The 17573-nt window shown below is 42.9% G+C and overlaps 1 protein-coding gene and 1 long non-coding RNA gene across 2 annotated transcripts in view; one reads left to right on the plus strand and one right to left on the minus strand.

Moving 5' to 3' along the window:
- Positions 1-17573, plus strand: part of PLPPR5 (phospholipid phosphatase related 5) — a 93587-nt gene that overhangs the window by 26969 nt on the left and 49045 nt on the right. Inside the window, exons 2-3 of the mRNA XM_081914293.1 lie at positions 14276-14408; positions 17003-17253. Of these exons, the coding sequence (XP_081770419.1) occupies positions 14276-14408; positions 17003-17253 (384 nt within the window). The remainder of the gene's footprint in view (positions 1-14275; positions 14409-17002; positions 17254-17573) is intronic.
- The window catches only part of LOC309371559, a 28260-nt gene continuing 23390 nt past the window's right edge, over positions 12704-17573 (minus strand). The window contains exon 3 of the long non-coding RNA XR_014169196.1: positions 12704-13257. This is a non-coding gene — a long non-coding RNA (uncharacterized lncRNA). The remainder of the gene's footprint in view (positions 13258-17573) is intronic.

The following is a 17573-nucleotide window of genomic DNA, read 5'->3' on the forward strand; positions in this document are numbered from 1 at the left end:
AAATATTAGAACAAAAAAGCTTTTAGCTCCGCTGTGTCACAAAACATGCCACTCTATACCACAGATTGTTTTTCAAAAGGCTGGGGGACTGAATAATAGATCTTGTCACTTGGTGTTGTGTGAAATGCTCTCATATAGATCTCCCCCTGAAACTCCCAGTTCAAAATATCTGATTAATATGTTCTTTCCAGCCAGCCAGTCAATCTTTATTTATGGCTTTTGCCAAATAATCCTTTCAGCTACAAACTGCAATTTAGTCTTCCCTACTTACCTGTGGCAAGTAGCAATTTCCCCCTGGGGACTGGAATAGAAACAGGTTCCACCGTGACTCCCTTTTGTCAACTGATAAGACTACATCTATCTCAGCTGTGCCTGCTGTCCTCATTGTTTAAATCCAGGGCTGGCATTGTGAATTGCCACACACTTTTAATATTTGTGATCTGTGTCGGCTGCCTCCTTCTGCCCTGATGTCATGGACTGGTTGGGCACAGAGGAATGGTGGGAGGAATCTGCTGGGGACCCCCCCCCCAGTGAAGAAGGCTCAGAGACCAGGTATTGGTGGTGGGAGAATGAAGAGGGAGAAGACTGGGAAGAGGAGGTACAGTGGTGCCTCGGTTTACATACACTTCGGGTTACATACACTTCAGGTTACAGACTCTGCTAACCCAGAAATAGTGCTTCAGGTTAAGCACTTTGCTTCGGGATGAGAACAGAAATCGTGCTCCGGCGGCGCAGCAGCAGCAGGAGGCCCCATTAGCTAATTTATTTTTTTTAATGATATTTATTAACAGTTTAAAGATTACAGAAGAAAGCAAAAGAATTAAACAATACAATACAATACAATACAAAAACAAAGACACTACATAACAATAACACTAAAACATTGAATTAACATAACAAAACAACAACTGTTTAAAACACATCCAATAGTTTCAATATCTTATCTTTCATTCACTTGTTTCAACGACCTACTCACACCTCCCTTTTTGTATTCCACTTCAATTAACTGTTTCAGCAATTCCTTTCCATCTTCCTCTGTTTTCTGTCCTGTAATTTTTCTTAACATGTTCTAACCTTATTTTTTCCCTTTAATACATTAGTATCTATTTGTACTTAGTTCCTTATAGCATTTCTACTAAAGCCATGTAAGTTCATTCCAACATTTTTCTAACATTCATTAATTTTACAGTATTTCTGTAGATAGTCTTTAAACTTTTTCCTGTCTTCTTCCACCGACTCTTCTCCCTGGTCTCGAATTCTGCCAGTCATCCCCATTAGCTAAATTGGTGCTTCAGGTTAAGAACAGTTTCAGGTTAAGTACAGCCCTCCAGAAGGAATTGAGTACTTAACCTGAGGTACCACTGTATTGGAAGCTGGAGAGGTAACAGGTCTGTGGCAGAAGTTGAAGCAGGAGAGTAGGGAGGCCAACAGGGAGGGATGAGTCAGGCTGGTGAAGAGTCAAGGGTGTCTCCCCCTCCTGCTGTGACAAGTTCCCATCTCCACTGGTCTCCCAGAACCAGGAGAGGCATGAAGAGGGCGAGGACAGGTTGGCTGCACACAGATGCAGTCTCCAGTTGCTTGGAGAAAACCATGGAGATGAGGGGACTTAGGCAGCTTTGGGGAGACATGGACCTCCGTCTCAGCAACTGCTTCATGGGCACTAGACCTACTGGAGATGAGTTGTCACAAGAACTCCCAATATCAAGGGTTCTATTTTATGCCCTCCCAAATACAGAGAATCCCTGAATTCTCAGTTACTTTACCCAGGGAATGATCAAGGTTAAATCACCCCACACTCGGTCATGTTGCCCCACTCCCATCTGTTAAACAGCTGATGCAGGTTGCCGGGATTGTGGAGAAAATTAGATTTCTTGCAGGCTGTGGGGGAAGAACGGAGAAGCTGTGTAGAGGAGAGATGAGATGATCACCCGCTCCAGTTACTACTTAAAAGTCTGAATTTGTGTAAAATGAATCATTTTTACCATTACATGAAGCACAAAAGTCAAGGAAAACAAACCATTATAAACAAAGCAAAAGAAGAAAGTTGAGCCTTGTTGTGGATGTAAAAAGGAAAAACAAGGATATAATAATAAGAATAATAAAAGCCCATGCAGTAAAACAAAACCTGTACAATACAGAAACTTCAGTTGGCTAAATCTGTGAACTGTAAGAATATAATAATGAAGGGCAGGATTTACCGAACCAGCCCCATAAGGACATTCCCCCCTCTCTTCCCCCACATACCCCCAGGCCCCAAAATTGGCTGGAGAGGGGAATGGGAGAATCCTAGAGCAGCTTGTGTGTGAGGAGGAGGGGGATAGTTCCACCTGATGAGCTGCAATGCTAGCACAGTTGGAACACTTGTATGACATTTTATCCTCAACATGTATATAAGCATAGGTAAAGGTAAAGGACCCCTGAACGGTTAAGTCCAGTCAAAGACAACGATGGGGTTGCAGCGCTCATCTCGCTTTTCAGGCCGAGGCAGCTGGCGTTTGTCCACAGACAGCTTTCCGGGTGATGTGGCCAGTTTGACTGAACTGCTTCTGGTACAATAGGACACCGTGGTGAGTGCCAGAGTTGTTTACCTTCCGGCTGCAGCAGTACTTATTTATCTACTTGCACTGGTGTGCTTTCAAACTGCTTGGTTGGCAGGAGCTGGGGCAGAGCAACAGGAGCTCACCACCGCTGAGCAGATTCAAACCGCTGACCTTCCCTCACAGTAATGTGAGTAAGAAGGAATACAGGAGAATACATTCAATGCTCTCAATATTCAGCGGATTTGTGTGAATACCTGGAATGCCAGATACATTCGGCTTCATCAGCCTTCCTCAGTAGTTTGCATTCTTACTCCAGTTCCTATGTGGTACATATCAAAAATTAAAACATTTCCTTAAAAAATAAATAAATAAATGAACAGATTGACCACATATCTTCCATTCCTATGACTTAAAATGATCTTATGCTCACCCTTGCTTATTGCCAGGTGAATGGTCAATGTCTTCAAATTGCAATAATTAGCAGAATCTCCTGTTAAGAATAACACATTAAAACCACATTAAAAAACCCCTCAAACCTCCTCATTGCAGCATGTCCAGGGGGGTCCCTGGCAGTTCCTCGCTCCCTGTGACACCAGCCCTGATTTTTACCATTTACCTCACAATGTCCATAAAGGGAAAGATGGGCCACTTTATGCACTAATGGTAATGTTACCATAGCAAATTAAGCTGACATGTGACCCACATTTTGCCCTAATATAGCTAGCTGCATTATACCTTTTAATGTGTATCACAGGTCAATTGGTAAATAATATGCCATGCACAAGCCCCATATCCAAATATCAATAACAAGCTGGAGGTGGTGTGTAATATTTTACGCACAGAAATCAGCCATTGAATTCCTAATTCCATTTATTTGTTTCAGTCTTTTTCTGCCACCGTTCAGAGAAAGGCCTCACCATTAGAATCACCGAAACAATTTAGGCATAGAAACCAGCACGTGAAACTTTAAACCAAGCAGCAGCACAAAAAGGTCCAGATAAAAGAAATTAAACAATTCAACATGATTTGAAGCAGAGAAGCGACGACAATTTAAGATCACAATCGCAAAGGCAACATTAAATTTACGTGTGGTATCAAATTTGTTTCTTAATGTTCAGTTCCAGTGTCAATCTCATTATTTATTCTAATCAGCAAGATATCCAGCTGAATTAACAAGGAAATTGTTTTCCTTTCCCTTCAAAATGGCTGGTTATTTTCCCCAATAGTGGGGAGAAAAAACAGCATCCTGCTTATAAGGGAATTAAGCAGGGCATTCTGTGTCTATTAAACAAACAAGGAGCAATGGCAACAAGGAAATACAACAGAAATGGCCCCAGGGGAAGGCTCAGCATAATGAACTAGAAATTGCTACTGATAGTTCTTTTGCTACTGCTCTTCCTGTCAGCGGTCTCACCTCACAAGCCAATATCAGTTTACAGAAAAGTGCAGCTCTCATTTACAAAACCTCAAAGGACCACAGTTTACACTGTTGGATTTTTCTTCAGAGCAATTGCCAGCATGCAAAGTAGATTTCCCTGAGGCGGCAACAGTTGCTAAGGATTCACAAATGTCACTTTTGGTGAGTCCAGGGGCAGGTCTTCAAGATACACCTACCTGCTATGAATCCGCACCACAGCAACAAGCTTGCATTGACTTTTCCTTTGTGGTGTTTAACAGGGATAGGAATTAAGGCACCAGCTATGTATGGGGAGGCGGGTGGCACTGTGGGTTAAACCACAGAGCCTAGGACTTGCCGATCAGAAGGTCGGTGGTTCGAATCCCCGCGACGGGATGAGCTCCCGTTGCTTGGTCCCTGCTCCTGCCAACCTAGCAGTTTGAAAGCATGTCAAAGTGCAAGTTGACATATAGGTACCGCTCCGGCGGGAGGTAAACAGCGTTTCCATGCGCTGCTCTGGTTCGCCAGAAGCGGCTTAGTCATGCTGGCCACATGACCCAGAAGCTGTACGCCGGCTCCCTTGGCCAATAAAGCGAGATGAGTGCTGCAAAACCAGAGTTGGCCAGGACTGGACCTAATGGTCAGGGGTCCCTTTACCTTTTTATGTGTGTTGTAGGGGTTAGACTGCTGGATCAGGAATCTGGGAGACCAGGGTTCAAATCCCCACTTGTCCATGAAGTTCTATGGCACATCAAAACAAAAAAAAATCCTTCCAGTAGCACCTTAAAGACCAACTAAGTTAGCTCTTGGTATGAGCTTTCGTGTGCATGCACTGTGTATCTGAAGAAGTGTGCATGCACACGAAAGCTCATACCAAGAACTAACTTAGTTGGTCTTTAAGGTGCTACTGGAAGGAATTTTTTTTGTTTTGACTATGGCAGACCAACACGGCTACCTATCTGTAACTGGTTCTATGGCACATGTTACTGCAGCACTGGTGGGCAGTAAGGAAATTTTACCATCAAGAAAGATGCATTAGTGGGCGGTAGGTATAAAAAGGTTGACTACCCCTGCCATAGAGAATAAGGTCAAAGAAATCTAAGAGCTTACCTGCATGGTTAACAAGGGGTACAGGTGGCACTGTGGTCTAAACCACTGAGTCTCTTGGGCTTCCCAATCAGAAGGTTGGTAGTTTGAGTCTGCACAACAGGGTGAGCTCCCATTGTTCTGTTCCAGCTCCTGCCAACCTACCAGTTCGAAATCACACCAGCACGAGTAGATAAATAGGTACCGCTGTGGCGGGAAGGTAAATGGCGTTTCTGTGCGCTCTGGCACTCATCACAGTGATGCATTGTGTCAAAAGCGGTTTACTCATGCTGGCCACATGACCTGGAAAGCTGTCTGTGGACAAATGCCAGCTCCCTCAGCCTGAAAAGCGAGATGAGTGCTGCACCCCTTTGACTGGACTTAACCGTCCAGGGGTCCTTTACTTCTTACTTTTAACAAGCAGAGTCAAGGAAGCTAGAAAAGTCAGGGAAGCTACTTTGAAATCTTGTTCAAAGTAAAACTTGAAGACAACATAATTTCTTGTAGACCTTTCAGTAACGCAAGCAAATAAACATTGAGAAGCATATTGATAAAATCATTTCATAAAACAATAATAATTTATTTAAATACACGAGATAGAAGAGACAGTCACAGGGCTAGGAAGATTGCAAGATGACAGAGTTGTAAAAGTATTACTGAAGAAGGGTAGTAAAATTGCAGAGAAAAATGAATTCTTTACATCCACCAGCAGAAGATGTTAGACAGGTACTCACACCTGAATCACTTTTTTTCAGGAAAGGCATTTGAAGAACGAAGTCAAATGGAGGTGATAAGAGATGAAGTGCCAAGACTAACTGACAAATTAAAAATTAACAAGTCACTAGGCCTGGATGGAATATATCTAAGAGTTTCTGAAGAACTCGAGTGTGAAATTGTCACTCTAGCAAAAATAGGGAACCTGTCACTAAATTGGTCTCCTTACCAGAGGACTGGGCGGTAGCAAGGGTAATATGAATTTTTAAAAAGGTATTCAGATGAAACTCAGAAATTACAGGCCCATTAGCCTGACTTCTGACACTGCTAAGTTGTTGGAAAGCATTATTGAAGCTAAATTGTTCAACGTGCAGGAAAAACAAGTATTGATGTGGAAGAGTCAGCATGACTTTTGCAAATGAAAGTCTGGTCTCACCAGTTCTTTAAGAATGTCAAAAAGAATGGTAGACATTATAAGCTTAGATGCAAAAGCTTTTGACAAAAAGTTTAGCAGTCGTTGGATAAAAAGGCAAGCCTTCTTGTGGATCGATCATTGGTTAAATAATATTAAGAAGAGGGCAGAAATAAAGATAATTTTTTACAATGGAGTGAAATAAGCAGTGGGCTTCCCTAATAATCTATACTGTATATACAGTCAGAATTTAAGTCTTGACCAGTGGCGTAGCGTGGGGGGTGCAGGGGGGGCCGGTCGCACCAGGCGCAAAATCTGGGGGTTAGGGTTAGGGGCGCAAATCCACGGGTTAGGGGGTGCAAATTACTTGCCTTGCCCCGGGTGCTGACAACCCACGCTACGCCACTGGTCCTGACCAATCTTTAATTGATGCTTGGGGGTTTATTTTTGCAGTAATGTGTGGCTTGGCAATCACTCATAAAAACTATTTGCAAGAAACCTGAATGTGAACCCTAGAGAGAAATAACATTCAATGCTTTGTTACTCAAATGATTGTGCAAGATCAAAGAATTGTTTACTCCATTGGGGTTTGCATATACAGTGGGTTTTTGAGCCTCAGAATATGATATTTCTAAACTAAAGCACACAAGCCTTTAGCAGAAAAGAAAGTCAAATTCGTATTTGCAGATTTGAATATTGAGATGCATACTTAGCAGGAAAAAAGTATTAAAAAATCACAAATTGTCCTTCACTGCCTGTACTTGGATTTACATTTAATAAATCCACAAAGAGCTTAGAGATTGCTGCCTTATACACTCTACTGTTTTGTGTCACTTAGCTCTCAGATTAGGTTTTACTTAGCCTGTTTAAAACATGGGGCAAAAAATTAATAATTTTGAAAATAAAGAATAGTGGTTTGACACAACTAAATATTCAAAACAGGTACTGTCCTTCAATATTATGCATAGTTCAGTTGAAACTTCAAAGGCAGTCTCAAGTGCAAAAAAGAAGCCGGCGAAGATTTTCCTGATGTAAAACATAATTGACTTGGGGGAGAGGTTCCCCTATTTAATTCTGGTGTGTTGAGACCTTCTGTGGCATTCTGCAGGTCACAGGGTAGCCATTGAAATGAGTCTTCCACCAAGTCTTTCTTCACCAGTTAACTTCAAGTAAAAGAAACAAATAATATCATGCAATGAGGGTAAAGGTTTATCTGGTCTGATCTCCAGTTTATTGGCTCTTGCCTGAATACGATACCCTGGACACAATAATGCTACACAGGACACAGGTTGGTTTGTTTTTAAACCCAAGATGTGGGAAGGTTGATTGGTGGCAGCAATGCACCTCAGATCATGTTTACTCAGGCTGCTGTTATAAAAGGCATATAGGAAGTTTCCTTAGACTGAGTCAAACCAATAGCTTAGTGTTGTCTGCACTGATTGGAAGTGGCTCTACAAAGGTTCAGGCAGGAGAATTTCCCAGACTTACCTGGAGATCCCGGGGATTGTACCTGGGAGCGAATCTTTGGCATGCACAGCAGATCCTGTACTACTGAGCTGTAGCTCAGGAACAGTAACAAAGCTGGCAAATCCATAGATTATGTGGGTCTAATGATTTGGCCACTGGAATCTATGCTCAAAGTAGAATTGTTTTGTTTTTAATGGGTGTCTTGACTATAGGGTGTCTTGACTTTAAGAACTGCCACAGGGTACAAAATCCCTTCAAAAGAACACACACACACACACACACACACACACACACAAACATGAGTATGATTCCACCCCCTTGGTAAGTGGTAAGAGAATTGTGGTTGGAGCAGACTGCTGAGCAGAGTTGTAAACTTCCCAATACCCTCCATTTTTAAAGAATGATAAATTGCCTTTCTAAAAATGAACTACTTGCTAAATGTGAAATAAAGCAGTTCAGCTATATTGAGCCATATATGTTCAATATGTATCATCTGTTGAGCAGCACATTGCAATTATTGGAGGAAATCCTGTCTCGTAAATATGTCAGATGTGGCGTCCCTTTTAGACCTCAGAATTTATTGCCCTGAGTACAAGAATATTAGGTCTATTCTTGGATATTTAATGAGAACATCAGTCATACCTTGAGGCCATATGATATTTCACCTTCATCCTGCAATTTCCAAGTTTTAAAATTCAATGCGTTTGGTCTCTTCCAGTAGGTTGAGTGCAGGGATAAGACAATGTGATTTATTCTTGGTGATGTTGGACCCAACTCCCAATGGCCCCAGAAAGCTTGGTGAGGGACGGCAAGAGTCTTAAGGGGGGTGGAAGGTGACTAACCTTGTTTTAACAGCATAAACTACTTCTTTTAATTCAGCAGTCTGCTTGTAACATGGCAAAATAAGGGTTTTTCGCATTGTTACACAAGGTAGCTACAAAGAAGTTGCAGGATAAACCCAGTGTCAAGACTGGGTTAGAAGACTGAATGCAGTGACAGAAACAGGACTCATGGTTACAAGGGCAAAAGCCAAAAATGGAGTAGTGATAGAATCAGGAATAAAAAAATATGCAGGCCAGGATACAGTCATACCTCAAGTTGAATGTGCTTCGGATTGAGCGCGTTCGAGTTGCGCTCCGCGGCAACCCGGAAGTAACAGAGCGTGTTACTTCCTGGTTTCGCTGCTTGCACATGCGCAGACACTCAAAATTACATCATGCGCTTGCGTGGAAGTGGTGAAATGCGACCCGTGCACGCGCAGACGCGTTGTCGCATCTTGTGTTCCATTCGGGATGCGAACGGGGCTCCAGAATGGATCCCATTCTTATCCCAAGATACCACTGTACTTTCTGCCTTTGGCTATTGGAAGTGGAAAGCTTGCCAAGACCAGCCTTGGATGACCCAGCAAAACAAACAGGAGTGGAGGAAGACGGCGGTGGGGGCATTCTGCCCCAGGTGTCACCACTGAGGGGGGTGACAAAATGCCAGGCGGCACTCACCATGGGGCTTGCAGTGCGCCGGAGCCATCCGTTTCTCCTGGGAGTGACACAGTGGCTTGGGCTCCTGCAGACTCTGTGCTGCCCTAAACTGCCCGCCCACTGTCTCCACCTCAGTTGTAGGGCGGCGGAGTGGAAGGAGGCAGGCAGACTCCTCCAAGGCCCCACGGAGCGTCCTGCCCCGGCTTGGCCCACCCCTGCAGGCAGCTGCCCCCGCTCCTGGGTACAGGACATGCATGCGGCCCCAGGCACCCAATCGGCTTCCTCCGCAGCTGAACACAAATAATATATATTTTTTCTGTGTGTTGGTTTGGCTTGAGGATGGAAACTCCTCCTGAATGAATGCATGAAATCATGATGAATAATTTCCAATGCTTTTAATTTAGATTTGATATCATGAATCAGTAATTATTTTTTTAAATAATATTATGAATCATCTTAAAAGCTAGCCTCTTTTGTTTTGGTGTGCTTGCAGTTATTTCTGAAGTTCATGCAAATCTGCATACCAGGCCTTTTTTCAGGGGGAATTCACAGCAGCATCTCTCTGGTGGGTGTCATTGCCATTCTAAGAGAATGAGGGAGGTGTTCACGGTGAGTTATGGCACCTGTTTTTTCCAGGGAAATAGCACTGCTGCGTACCATTAGGCTAATAGTTCACATCTGAAACCAGAGGAGGAGTGGCTAACCTGCAAGTTGTATACATTCCACCAAGAGGCTTGGAGTGGACCACAGAATGAGAGTGAATGGGATGGGGAAGGGAAGATAGATAGAGAGCAGGCAGAAGAGGAGAGAAAGGGAGCTGTCAACCCATCTGCTGTATTCCACTTTGTGTGTCAGTCCTCCCTCTCTTGTGTCTGTGTCTTTGTGTATGTGTATATGCACATGCTTGAAAGAGTGGCTAACCCACAATGTAAATTTGTGCCAAAAGAGAGCAATCTAATTTAGCACATTGCATTTTACTTGTACGTAGTAAACACATTAGGTGGAATTCAATGTAGCGCTCTTCCATAATTCTAGCTTGCCAGATGGAATGATGCCCCCACCCATGCTGGTCTGGGAGTTCTTCTGACCCCCAGAGCCAATTTTGTGGCTGTGAGAGGGAAAAAGGGGGGAGGGGGGACACAAGCAGTTATCTTTGTACAAAGCTTCCACTGATAGGACTGGTTAGATGAAGCCTGTCCGTTGAAACTTCCATACTTTCTGAATCTACTTTACTTGAGCAACTTGCATTTTCTGTGCTTGATGCCTTCAGAATGATTTTGAAATAAACCCTATTGTTTTCAGTGGGGCTTAAAAAGGACCCCTGACCATTAGGTCTAGTCGTGGCCGATTCTGGGGTTGCAGCGCTCATCTTGCTTTATTGGCTGAGGGAGCCGGCAAACAGCTTCCAGGTCATGTGGCCAGCATGACTAAGCCGCTTCTGGCGAACCAGAGCAGCGCACGGAAACGCTGTTTACCTTCCCGCCGGAGCGGTACCTATTTATCTACCTGCACTTTGACGTGCTTTCGAACTGCTAGGTTGGCAGGAGCAGGGACCAAGCAACGGGAGCTCACCCCGTCATGGGGATTCGAACCGCCAACCTTCTGATCAGCAAGTCCTAGGCTCTGTGGTTTAACCCACAGCACATTACTTCCGGATTAATGTGCTGCAACCTGAATACTTTATGCTTTTAAATTTGTTAGAAAAAAAAACCTTTAAAACACCCATTTTGAGAGTCTTTGACTAAGAAGCAGGATAAAAGTGTTTTATTAAATTTATAAAATGAAAACTGCATCAGGTTGGCAGTTTCTTTCATCAGCTTAAACAAGCATCAGAGACTTGACGCAATCCTATGTGTTTCTTCATTCGGATATCACTGAACAAACGATTGTCATGAGAACACTGAAACTAAATGCTCATTTTATGGGGAAAGAGAAGGTTAATGAGAAATAATGCAGCCAAGATTTGGATCATTAGGTACAGGTGTCAGCGGGTGCCTCAAAATTAGAAATAATCTGGGAGGGGAGAAGGAGGGGAGAATCTAAACATTGGTCTAACAGCGATTGAGAAGAATGTAGGCAGAAATCTACCGAATTACTTTTATGAGGTTAATAAATAAAATTTGCAAGACAGCTTGTAATTGGCAGTAAAGGAGATTCCAGAATAGAACACGGAACATTGCTTGACCTTCCCAGTGGGAGGAGTGATAGCAGAATCATAAATAGCAGCTAAAGCTAGAATACAGTTCAAAGTGTGGGCCATGTACTTGTATTGAATGAACTGGATGTAAATCCAAAAGCACGATAGTATCAAAAGAGTAGAAAAGCCTACATCTCTATCTAAGCATAGACCTAAATTGACTTTTACATCCAAGGTGTAAAAAAAACCCCAGCATTTTGAAAAGGCATCTGTTGTGATAGGATTTGTGTGGGGAAGCTTTGGTTGCTGAAATACAGCTCCCATCATCCCTGGCCACGCTTACTGGGACTGATGGGAGGTGTAGTTCATCATTGTCTGGAGGGCCAAAGGTTCCTCACCCCTGCACTAGTAGGGTGACAAGGCACTTTAATCCACTTTGATTGTGGAAACCTAAATTTGTACTCTGCCCTCGAATCTGGTGTGCAAAGCAGCGTGGCAAGAATACGGAAAACTGATAATAAAGTTTAGTTGTGCCTCACAACTAAATTTTGTTGGTGGGATCCAAGTCCAGAACTGCAGATCAAGGCCAGATATAATCTCCTGAGACAGAACCCATGACATGATCAACAGTCTAAAGATTTGGCAACCAAGCCAGAACCAGGACAATCATCAGATGAGGCCCATTCCAGCTTTCCAGGATGGTCCATTATGCAGGAAAGCAAATTCTATCAGTAAGGCAAACAACTCTGGTGAGGCAAGCAGGGCTCTGGGAATCAGGGAAGAATGGTGAGTCAGACAAGAGCAACCAAGAGGCCTTAACTGACCTTAAAAGCCCTGTACGGCTCAGGATCGCAATAACTTTCAGATTTCCTCTCCTGATATGAGCCTACCTGGACCCTTCATCTGAGGTGTCCCCTCAGAAGGAGGTTCAGAAGGTGGCTTCTCCACTTGTGGAATGCTCTCCCCAATGAGGGCACCATCCTTGACATCTTTTGTGCACCAGCTGAGAGCCTATCTCTTCTCCCAGGTGTTTGACAGATCATGATCAATGTTCTGCTCTTTGCTTGATAACTGCTTGCTGATGCTGACGTTCTGCTCTTCAAGCAGCTCCAGGAGATATTCCTCATCCTCCTCTGGCTCCAGCTTTCCAGCAGTAAATCCAGCACCTTCATGGCTAGTCCAGCTCTGTTGACCTCACCACACAAGCTCCTTATGCCTCACAGTACAGCTCCTAGCAATCTCTGGCATCACCTTGCCACTGCCAGCCCTTGACTCAGGAACCATACTCCAAAAAAACGCTCAAAAACTCAAAAAAATAGCTGGGTCTATAACCTGATGGACAGCATCTTGCAATCAATCAATCAACAAACAAACAAACAAACAAACAGACACCATGCAGAGTCAAAGGTCCAAAAGGGGGAAAAACTTTTACTAAAAGGCAACGGCTTGTTACAAAAAACTTCAGAAAAAACGTCAGACACATGAGGTACAAACGAAAGTAAGAGAGAGCGAGAGAGTAGCTTGCTGAGCGCAGGAACTTATCTCTCCTGACTCGCTGTGACCTTGAGATAGTCAAAACAATATTTGCCTCAGAAATGAACCTTATAAAATCTTCCAGAATCTTCCTGCACTTTCCAGTTTCTGCCCTCAAAGACTTTAGTCATGAGAAGTTTATGGGTCACTGTAAATAGTTTTACTGCAATGGCTTCTCTTTGTTTCTATGTAAATTCTTTTGGCTGTTAAATTTTTGTAAGCTGTTTTGTAGTGAGCAAATAATTAAGTAAAATAATAATAATAATAATGAGCCCCATTCCCCAAGAGTTTGAGTCCTGAGGTAAAACTGGCTGGAGTTTGCCCAGGGAATACTGCTGTCAAATTTCCTCAGGCATGAACAGCAAATTGGAGCAGATTCTTCTGAACTTGCACCCGTTGCCTTGGCCATTTATCTGCTTCTGGACTCAGCTAAAGTTGCACTGGAAATGAAGTGTCTACATATGGTGCCAAATCCATTGTGTTCTTTACAGTTGCTGTGGGGAGATGGGAGGAGAACAAGATTACCTCTGAAAAACACATGCTGTCAAGGCTTTCACTCAACACTTGCATGAACAACACTTAAAATGCTGTTTTAGGATTGGATATAAAGAGCTCTCTTTGTTGTTGTCATTGTTCTGATTAATTCACATTCAAGGTGAAATTCATATTTACTCAAGGACTGAAGGCAAAGGATATCATAGATGATATGTGAGAGACGAAGCCCTGAATTTTCTGTTTATAAGGATTGTAGGACTGGTGTGTGTTTGTGTGTTCCATAAGAATCCAGAATTAATTTACTTCCAAGACTTCTAAAACTGTATGCTAAAACTGCCTGGCTTCTTTAACCAGAATATAAAAAACCTGCACTGAAGAAATTCCAAGCTATCACCCATCATTTCTTCTGATCCCCGTTTCTACCTCACAGGTTGCACCTGAAAAAATTTGTCTTAAATGCTCAATAAAAATCTTAGAAAGAGGAATTAAAAAAAAAACATGATGGCATAATAATTATAATACGTAATCATAGAAAGCTTTAAATAAATGAGTAGCATAAAGTTTATTCCATAGTGGAATACAAGGTTCATATTTATACAAATCATATCAAATAATCATGAATGTTGCCAAATAAACTCATATTTAGTAGCAGTGCGTCCACCATGAGTTTGTTTGGTCATATAAATCAGAAGCAAAGTCTGCCTTTAGAGAAGGGCAGGTCATTAGTTTAATACCAGGCCAGTCACTGGAGACAAAACTGAGCTGGGAACAATATATTCACTTAGTATAATGCAGTTTCCTATGTTCCATGATGGTTAGGGCTGGTGGGCACCAGGTTGACTATCCCTGCTCTGGCACAATAAGGGAACAGATGACAATCTACAGCCTTCCTCCTCCCCCAACATCAGTATACTCAGCACCTCACTCGGTTAGACACTGGCTTCTTTAGGGACTGTTTGCTCACGCTTTTAAGCATATTTACTGAAATCCTTTTCTTCTTTGTTCTCCCCCTTCAAGATCATCGTTGGAGAAACTGCAGTGTTTTGCTTACAGATGGCCACACGGGATTTTGAAAACCAAGAAAAAACAATATTAACCGGAGACTGTTGCTATATAAACCCACTGGTGCGCAGGACTGTCAGATTTCTTGGTAAGACTATTATGCATTCTTTCCAGATCTTCATGTGTCACACAGGCTGTCCACCTGTCAATCATCCATTTTTGTTTCAAAGCATGCGCCCTGACACAGCACTTGCAAAGCCCTGATGACCAGCGGATTCTCAATGCTTGCAAAGTACTGTGTATAGGGTTTTGCAGCTGATGCCAGTCAGCGGTGCCTGCAAATCCCATTTAGTCCAGTTGGTTTTTCACCTGCCTCACATGTATATGATGCCCAGTGTAGGGCAGGTGAGTGTGGCTTCACCAAAACAATTTTGTGGGCCAAATGAGGTGGAATGAATTAGGTTTGCAGGTCAGAGGTTCTCTGCTGCTTCCTTTGAGGTTTTTGTGCCCTTTCAGGATGAAATTCTGTTGCTAAATCTTCTACACCAGACTAGTCTTCAAAAACTGCTTACTTTGTTACATCAGACAACCTAGAATTTCATAATTCTTACATTATTATTGGTGAGCACCATGTGCAAAGACATGGCTGGCCTTCCTTGCAGATTTGTCCTGTTCTCTTGAGATGCCCACTAGAGTGATGGAAAGCAAAGACAATGCCAGTCTTCACCCTAGATCAGGGTTTTCCAAACTTGGGTCTCCAGGTTTTGGACTACAACTCCCATCATCCCTAGCTAGCAGGACCAGTGGTTAGGGATGATGGGAATTGTAGTTCAAAAAACAGCTGGATACCCTGGTTTGGGAAAACTTTTCCTAGATGGTGGTTTTTGCCAATCTGTTGTTCACCAGATGTTTTGGACTACAACTCCCATCAGTCACCCAAAACCTCTGGAGGGCAACAAGCTGGTGAAGAATGACCTATGGTAATACTTTCCCCTCACGTTAATATTCATCTTGAGAACTACAAGGAAGCAAATAAGAAAATAAAAATAGGATGCCACACACCATAGTCCTATAAATCCCAAAACATAAAAATATGCAACAGTGAAAATGAATCCCTCCAAAAAGTGTAATTTTGAGGCATCTGAGAGAATGTTATTTTTGTTGTTGTTCTTGAAAACCTTTTCAGAATCTTTTAAAAGAGAGGCAGTGATTTTCAACTTGGTATTCCCAGACAGATTTCTAAGGAACTTGATGAAACCCCCGTGAAAGAATTCGTCACATGATAACGCATCTGCTTTTTCTTTTCAGTAATAAGATGAATACATCTGTACTTCATTAACAATAAAGACTGAGGGCCTAATACATGCAGCTTTGATAATAAAAGATTCATAATAAACATTCCTCAGTTTTGCTAACGTTTGGTGGGAGGAGGGACAAAAACGTACCTAATGATGGACCTTCTTCCTCTAAGGGGAATGATTACCAATATTTCCCCCATTTCATCTATTTCCCCAAGCTTTCTTTGCCTTGCAGAGATTCTAGGACTTTATGTAAGCTATGCTAAAAAAATAAAATAAAATTCTTTCTTGGATTGCTGTGCCTCTAACTAGCTAGGACAATGCAAATATACAATACCCAAACTATATCTTCTTTCTTCTTTGGCGATCACTCGTAACCGAGTAAGATTGTCTTCCATAAACACGGTTTTAACAATGAGCCCGTAAGTGACTGTGGAGGCCAATTCTGGATCCACACATCCTTCCACGGTGGGACATTGGTTTCTGGGCAGGAGTTGATCACAGTGTGGATTTGCCAAGCATGCCTTCCTCTTAACACGTTTCTCCTTTGCGTCCTGAGTTTGAGCGTCTTCAAAGCCCATGACACCTTCAGTAAAGGCTGTTCTCCAACTGGAGCGCTCGCAGGCCAGTGTTTCCCAGTTGTCAGTGGTTATTGACCCGACTAAGGCTTTCAACACTGTAAATCGTAATGCCCTGTGGACTGTCTTTCTGAAAATTGGCTGCCCAGATAAATTTGTAAACATCATTCAGCTCCTCCATGATAATATGACAGCAACAATCGCAGATAACAATGGCTCTCAAAGTGAACCATTCACAGTGGGATCAGGTGTTAAACAGGGTTTTGTTATTGCCCCAACTCTATTCATTATTTTCATTGCCAGGATCCTACACTTTGTCGAAGGGAAACTCCTCACCAGAGTAGAAATCATATATTGAACACATGGAAAGCTCTTCAGTCTGAGCAGGCTGAAAGCAAAGAGTAAGGTTACCATTTACAGGTAGGTAGCCGTGTTGGTCTGCCATAGTCGAAACAAAATAAAAAACAACCCTTCAGTAGCACCTTAGAGACCAAGATAGTTTGTTATTGGTATGAGCCTTTGTGTGCATGCAGGTATCTGAAGAAGTACACACGAAAGCTCATACCAATAACAAACTTAGTTGGTCTCTAAGGTGCTACTGGAAGGATTTTTTTTTTTATTTTGTTTCAAGTAAGGTTACTGTAACTTCCTTCATAGAGCTTCAGTATGCTGATGACAACATAGTGTGCACACGCTCAGAGGATGACCTCCAAACCATCCTAAATACCCAAAATATATATTAGCATCGTTATTGCTCATGCATTCTGGATGGTACTTTCATGGAGAAATTGCCGTTGCTGTTTGAAGTAACGTTTGGTCAGCATTCCAGATTATGAACTCTTCCTTTTCCTCTTCCTTTTCTCCAGGCATTTATGCATTTGGACTTTTTGCAACAGACATCTTTGTAAATGCCGGACAAGTGGTGACTGGGAATCTTGCGCCACATTTTATTGCACTTTGCAAACCCAACTACACCGCTCTTGGATGCCAGCAATTTACGCAGTTCATCAGTGGTGCAGAGGCTTGCTCTGGAAACCCAGATCTTATCATGAAAGCCAGAAAAACATTTCCTTCCAAAGAGGCAGCTCTGAGTGTATATGCAGCGACATATTTGGCCGTAAGTAAAATAGACAGCCTCGTTCTGTGATGCCTCGGCTGCTTCTTGAGCAACTACTGTATCTTGTTCTTCCTAGTGTATTTAAACTTGCTCTGCCTTAACACACATGCCTCATGGGTCAGTGTCAGGGGTGTAGTGTGGGAGGTGCCAGGGGAGTCGTGGCCCCGGGTGCACAATTTGGGGGGCGTGAACATGGTGCCCCCCAGCACAGCCTGCACGAATGCTCCTCTCTGGGTTGGCCAGCTGGGCTGCCCATTGCTCGGGTGGGCAGCTGGCTCAGTGCAGCCCTATTTTGCTCTTATGGGGGCGAGCGGTCAGGG

The sequence above is a fragment of the Podarcis melisellensis genome, assembly GCF_964234715.1.
Source record: "Podarcis melisellensis genome assembly, chromosome: 6".
In the NCBI taxonomy this organism is placed as follows: Eukaryota; Metazoa; Chordata; class Lepidosauria; order Squamata; family Lacertidae; genus Podarcis; species Podarcis melisellensis.